Source organism: Pezoporus occidentalis, unplaced genomic scaffold, assembly GCF_034315485.1.
Source record: "Pezoporus occidentalis ecotype Australia unplaced genomic scaffold, CSIRO_AGI_Poc_V1 ctg797, whole genome shotgun sequence".
Lineage (NCBI taxonomy): Eukaryota > Metazoa > Chordata > Aves > Psittaciformes > Psittacidae > Pezoporus > Pezoporus occidentalis.
In genome coordinates this window covers 1-6,817 of record NW_026916155.1, presented here as the reverse complement: position 1 = coordinate 6,817, position 6,817 = coordinate 1, and the positions used below count along the sequence as shown (strand labels likewise).

General features: G+C 62.7%; 1 protein-coding gene across 1 annotated transcript; it reads left to right on the top strand.

Moving 5' to 3' along the window:
- Positions 1-105: 105 nt before the first annotated feature.
- On the top strand, positions 106-6,813 carry DCAF8 (DDB1 and CUL4 associated factor 8; the record flags this gene model as incomplete). Its single annotated transcript, XM_062602887.1, has 9 exons — positions 106-228; positions 1,080-1,150; positions 1,230-1,927; positions 4,528-4,668; positions 4,838-4,932; positions 5,807-5,917; positions 6,338-6,410; positions 6,544-6,601; positions 6,694-6,813. Coding segments are annotated over exons 2-9 (1,345 nt in total), but the record flags the coding sequence as incomplete, so codon positions are not given.
- Positions 6,814-6,817: the final 4 nt, after the last annotated feature.

Sequence of the window (6,817 nt, the reverse complement as noted above, 5' to 3'; positions counted from 1 at the left end):
TTAGGAGGGTGCTGAGGGTCCGGGTCCATCCCCCCCCCGCCTCAGGGCTCCTTCCCTGGTGCCACCTCCAGCCCCAACCCCTGTCCCTTGTCCCCATCCCCATCCCAGGACAGATCCCGTTGTCCCTGGGGGGTTCCCAAGGGAGCAGGGGCTCACTCCCTGCTTTAACCTCTTGTTCCCATCAGCTGCCAAGGAACCTCCAGCCCTTGTTCCTGCAGCACCGTGCAGGTGAGTGGGACCCCCCCCCCCGCCCCGGGGGGATCCATAGGGCTGCTCCTATGGGATTATCCAAGCTGGTTGGGCTTTCCTTGCCCTTGGGCTTTTCCAGGTTGGGATAGAGCTCAGGCTGGAAGGAATTGCCTCCTGTTGGAGTTGCTTGGGCTGGTTTGGGGTCTGGAGCCTGATCCCCGTGGCTGCGGTGTGTTCCAGCTGCTGGGAGCTCTGATCCGGAGCTGAGCCTGTCCCAGCCCCATGGTCCCATCACCTCTCTTTGGTGGAGGCTGAGGCAGAGCAAAGGGCCCAAACCCTGCTTTCCTCCTCTTAGCAGAGCCCTGAGGGGCAGGACTGGGGGGCTCCCATGAGCTGTCAGACCCCCCCCCGCCCCCCATCCTGCATCCAGCTCTGGGGCAGCAGCACCAGAGGGACGTGGAGCTGCTGGAGCGAGGCCACGGAGCTGCTGCGAGGGCTGGAGCAGCTCTGCCATGGAGCCAGGCTGAGAGAGCTGGGCTGGGGCAGCCTGGAGAAGAGAAGGCTCCTGAAGGGGAGACCTGAGAGCAGCTCCAGTGCCTGAAGGGGCTGCAGGAAAGCTGGAGAGGGGCTTGGGACAAGGGATGCAGGGACAGGCCAAGGGGAATGGCTTGAACCTGCCCGAGGGGAGACTGAGATGAGCTCTTAGGCAGAAGCTCTTCCCTGTGAGGGTGCTGAGGCGCTGGCACAGGGTGCCCAGAGAAGCTGTGGCTGCCCCATCCCTGGCAGTGCTCAAGGCCAGGTTTGGACCCAAGGCCTTGGAGCATCCTGCTCCGGTGCAAGGCGTCCCTGGAAGGACCTGGAGGCGCTTCCCACTGGCTCTGTCCCCGCAGGGTGAGCGCTCCCGATCCCAGCATGTCGGACAAAGGCAGCAGCATGGACGGGAAGACGGACATCGTGAATGGTGAGGCCACGGTGGGGACCCCCCCCCCTCTCTCTTTGCCCCCCATGTCCCCTCATGGTTTGTGTGTGTGTGCCCACAGGGAGCTTGTCCAGCAGCCCCGAGGAGATGTCGGCTGAGGAGGGTCGGGAAACCTCCTCTGGCATCGAGGTGGAGGCCTCGGACCTGAGCCTGAGCCTCACGGGGGACGACGTGGGGGCCCCCCGCGCCAGGCTGGGCACGAGCCGGGACACGGAGCCCGAGAGCTCGGCCGAGGAGAAGGACTCGGACAGCATGGACGACACCGGGCACTACTCCCTCACCGAGGAGAGCCGGGCCCTGGAGCGCTCGCCCTCGGAGGAGGAGGAGGAAGAGGAAGAAGAAGAAGAAGAGGAGGAAGAGGAAGAGGAAGAGCGAGCGCAGCGGCGAGCCCAGCGCAGGCGCCCCGACCGCGAGCAGGACTCGTCGGACGACGAGCAGGCGCTGGAGGCGTGGGTATCGGCGGAGACGTCGGCGCTGCCGCGGCCGCGTTGGCGAGCGGTCCCGGCGCTGCGGCACCGGCAGCTTGGCTCCAGCGCCCGCTTCGTGCCCGAGGCCTGCGGCGCCCGCGTCTTCGTGCAGCGCTTCCGCCTGCAGCACGGCCTCGAGGCCCACACGGGCTGCGTCAACACCCTGCACTTTAACCAGCGCGGCACCTGGCTCGCCAGCGGCAGCGACGACCTCCGCGTCGTCGTCTGGGACTGGGTGAGGAGGAGGCCGGTGCTGGAGTTCGAGAGCGGCCACAAGAGCAACGTTTTCCAGGTGAGGAGGAGCTTTGGGCATCGTCTGGTTCCACCATGCCCCCCTCTGTGCTGTGGGAAGGGGGATGCCTCACACTGGAGCAGGGCTGCTCCGAGCCCCTGTGTCTAAGCTGGTCTGGAGCACTGCCAGGGATGGGGCATCTCAGCATCCTCACAGCGAGGAGCTTCCTTATCTCTGCTCTGAACTTCCCCTGTTCCAGTTTGAACCCGTCACCCCTTGGCCTGTCATTACAAGGTCATGGAATCCTGGAATGGTTTGGGTTGGAAAGGACCTTAAGGTCATCCAGTTCCAGCCCCCTGGATCCAGTTCCAGCCCCCTGGATCCAGTTCCGACCCCCTGGATCCAGTTCCGACCCCCTGGATCCAGATCCAGTTCCGACCCCCTGCATCCAGTTCCGACCCCCTGCATCCAGTTCCAGCCCCCTGCGTCCAGTTCCAGCCCCCTGCATCCAGTTCCAGCCCCCTGCGTCCAGTTCCAGCCCCCTTCATCCAGTTCCAGCCCCCTGCATCCAGTTCCAGCCCCCTTCATCCAGTTCCGACCCCTTCATCCAGTTCCGACCCCTTCATCCAGTTCCGACCCCCTGCATCCAGTTCCAGCCCCCTGCATCCAGTTCCAGCCCCCTGCATCCAGTTCCAGCCCCCTTCATCCAGTTCCGACCCCTTCATCCAGTTCCGACCCCTTCATCCAGTTCCAGCCCCCTGCATCCAGTTCCGACCCCCTGCATCCAGTTCCGACCCCCTGCATCCAGTTCCAGCCCCCTGCATCCAGTTCCGACCCCCTGCATCCAGTTCCGACCCCCTGCATCCAGTTCCAGCCCCCTGCATCCAGTTCCGAGCCCCTGCATCCAGTTCCGAGCCCCTGCATCCAGTTCCGAGCCCCTGCATCCAGTTCCGAGCCCCTGCATCCAGTTCCGAGCCCCTGCATCCAGTTCCGACCCCCTGCATCCAGTTCCAGCCCCCTGCATCCAGTTCCAGCCCCCTGCATCCAGTTCCAGCCCCCTGCATCCAGTTCCAGCCCCCTGCATCCAGTTCCAGCCCCCTGCATCCAGTTCCAGCCCCCTGCATCCAGTTCCAGCCCCCTTCATCCAGTTCTGACCCCTTCATCCAGTTCCGACCCCTTCATCCAGTTCCAGCCCCCTGCATCCAGTTCCGACCCCCTGCATCCAGTTCCGACCCCCTGCATCCAGTTCCAGCCCCCTGCATCCAGTTCCAGCCCCCTGCATCCAGTTCCAGCCCCCTGCATCCAGTTCCGACCCCCTGCATCCAGTTCCAGCCCCCTGCATCCAGTTCCGAGCCCCTGCATCCAGTTCCGAGCCCCTGCATCCAGTTCCAGCCCCCTGCATCCAGTTCCAGCCCCCTGCATCCAGTTCCGACCCCCTGCATCCAGTTCCAGCCCCCTGCATCCAGTTCCGACCCCCTGCATCCAGTTCCAGCCCCTGCATCCAGTTCCAGCCCCTGCATCCAGTTCCGACCCCCTGCATCCAGTTCTGAGCCCCTGCATCCAGTTCCAGCCCCCTGCATCCAGTTCCAGCCCCCTGCATCCAGTTCCAGCCCCCTGCATCCAGTTCCAGCCCCCTGCATCCAGTTCTGAGCCCCTGCATCCAGTTCCAGCCCCCTGCATCCAGTTCCGACCCCCTGCATCCAGTTCCGATCCCCTGCATCCAGTTCTGAGCCCCTGCATCCAGTTCCAGCCCCCTGCATCCAGTTCCAGCCCCCTGCATCCAGTTCCGACCCCCTGCATCCAGTTCCAGCCCCCTGCATCCAGTTCTGACCCCGTTTATCCAGTTCCAGCCCCCTGCATCCAGTTCCGACCCCCTGCATCCAGTTCCAGCCCCCTGCATCCAGTTCCAGCCCCCTGAATCCAGTTCTGAGCCCCTGCATCCAGTTCTGAGCCCCTGCATCCAGTTCCGACCCCCTGCATCCAGTTCCGACCCCCTGCATCCAGTTCCGACCCCCTGCATCCAGTTCCAGCCCCTTGCGTCCAGTTCCGACCCCCTGCGTCCAGTTCCAGCCCCCTGCATCCAGTTCCGAGCCCCTGCATCCAGTTCCAGCCCCTGCATCCAGTTCCGACCCCCTGCATCCAGTTCCGACCCCCTGCATCCAGTTCCGACCCCCTGCATCCAGTTCCGACCCCCTGCATCCAGTTCCAGCCCCTTGCGTCCAGTTCCGACCCCCTGCGTCCAGTTCCGACCCCCTGCGTCCAGTTCCAGCCCCCTGCATCCAGTTCCAGCCCCCTGCATCCAGTTCCGACCCCCTGCATCCCGTTCCAACCCCAACCCATGGGGCCGGGCTGTCTCCTACTAGAGATCCACTGTGGTGGGGCAGGAACCTGCTCTAGAAGCCCCGAATTCCAGCTGGATAACGGGGCAGGAGGAAGCTGCTGGTGATAAGAACCCTCAAACCCCACCAGGGTGCCCTAAAATCCACCCTTTCATGGGGTGGGATCCCCCCAGGCCCCACAGAGCTTCCATCTTCCCACCCCTCCAGCGTGGCCAGGATGGAGCTGGGGCTTTGCAGCCGTTCCCTATGGATCTGAGCACACGGGGGGGGGGTGTTGGCAGAGGTGCTGCCCTCGGTTGAAGGCCACTTGCTCCCTTCCAGGCCAAGTTCCTGCCCAACAGTGGTGACTCCACGCTGGCCATGTGTGCCCGGGACGGGCAGGTCCGGGTGGCCGAGCTCTCAGCCACCCAGTGCTGCAAGAACACGAAGAGGGTGGCCCAGCACAAGGGAGCCTCACACAAGGTGAGCCCTTGGTGTGGGGTATGGGGGGACCCCCAACCCCCCAAAACACACCCCGGGGTCCTCCCCGTGGCTCAGTGGGGTGATGAGGGTTGTGGGGGGCAAAGGGAGGGGGTGTCTCGCCACGTTGTTGGGTGAAAAGGGGACCAATGGCCAAGTCTTTATCTTCCAGCTGGCCCTAGAACCGGATTCTCCATGCACTTTCCTATCGGCAGGTGAAGATGCTGTCGTCTTCACCATCGACCTGAGACAAGACCGACCTGCCTCGTGAGTGTTGTCCTTCCTGCTCCCATCCCCAGGGATGCTCCACAGGGAGATCTGGGGTCTCAAAGCGGGGGGGCTGTGGCCAAAAGAGGCTGTGGGTTCAGCTGGTTTTGTGCCGGATTGAGGGGCAGCAAAGGGCTGTTGTGAGGCTCTTGGACAGCAGGGGCAGCCCCAGAGCGCACACACGGTGTGGGTCCTTCCCTAGGGCTGTGGTGGGACACTGGAATGGGTTAAAGGGAGAAGCTGCCCCATCCCTGGCAGTGTTCAAGGCCGGGTTGGACGCAGGGGCTTGGAGCAAGCTGCTCCAGTGGAAGGGGTTGGGACTGGAGGAGCTTTAAGGTCCCTTCCATCCCAAACCATTCCAGGACTCTCTGCACCTGGCTCATTAGTCAAGGGGTTTGAATCCCCCAGGATGGGACCCTGCTAAGACAGGGAACAGCAACACCCCCCTGCTGCCAGGTCCAGCCCTGCTTCCACCTGCATTTCATCTCTGCTGGTTTTCCAGTCTCATTTTGGAGATGCTTTCGCTCTAAATCCAAAGCTTTGGTGTTTGGGTTCGTTCCTCCACGCGAATGCTTTTGGCTGGAGCTTTCCCTGTTTCATCACGGGGACAAAAACCCCGCTGGGGCCTTTCCAAACCTTTAATCCCAGTGTTTGTGTCCCTGGAGCTGAACTAGGGAGCTGCTGGGGGATGGGATCGTGTGCAATGTGGGCATTGTTACAGCCAGATGGGTGAGGGGAAGAAGAGAGCAGCAAAGCACTTCTGCCCTGGCATCCATCCCACGCTGCCTGTGCAGCTCCTGCTTGGAACTGGAGGTGGTTTTGTGGTGGTTGTGGTTGTGCTTGGGTTGTTATTGTCCTTCTGCATCTCTTCAAGGAAACTGGTGGTGACCAAGGAGAAGGAGAAGAAGGTGGGTCTCTACACCATCTACGTCAACCCAGCCAACACCTACCACTTCGCTGTGGGGGGCAGAGACCAGTTCATCAGGTGAGTCCCACCCCGGTGCTAAGGGATGGGCTCCACTTAATGCCTCCAAGCCCCGGGTGGGATTGGGTGGGCTTCAAAGGTTGGATGGGGTTCGGAGCAACGTGCTCCAGTGGGAGGTGTCCCTGCCCGTGGCAACGGGGTGGAACAGGAGGAGCTTTAAGGTGCCTTCAACCCAAACCCTTCCGTGGATTTGGATCCTTTGAGGGCGAGCCCTGGAGCTGCTCTGCTGCTGGGCTCCATCCATGGGGATGACAATTCCCAGTGATCCCACACTAGTGTCTGGCCCAGGAATGCTCCCCATGGGCTCCTTGCTCCCTGGCATTGGGGCAGTGGCAAAGGAGGAAGGGAGGGAGGGGGACTATGGGGACATGGAGCCGCTTTGGCCGCGGTTGTGGTTGAATCCTGCCCTTCTCCCCGCAGGATTTACGACCAGAGGAAGATAGATGAGAACGCCAACAACTGCGTCCTCAAGAAGTTCTGCCCACACCACTTGGTAAGGAGCCGGTGCTGCGGTGTCACCTGTGGGGCTGGGACCGGGGCCGTGCCCATAGCGGGTTGGGAGCGTGGTGAGGAGGAGGAGGAGGATGAGGAGGAGGAAGGAGACGTCGTCCGTGCTCTCTCCCCAGGTGAACAGCGAGTCCAAAGCCAACATCACCTGCCTGGTCTACAGCCACGACGGCTCCGGTGAGTGACCACCGGTGGTGGTGATGGGGTGGTGGTGATGGGGTTCAGCACCTCCATGTGCTGACACCACCGTCTCTCCCGTGCCCCCCCAGAGCTCTTGGCCAGCTACAACGATGAGGACATTTACCTCTTCAACTCCTCCCACAGCGACGGGGCCGAGTACATCAAGAGGTACAAGGGACACCGCAATAACGCCACGGGTAAGGGCAAAACCCC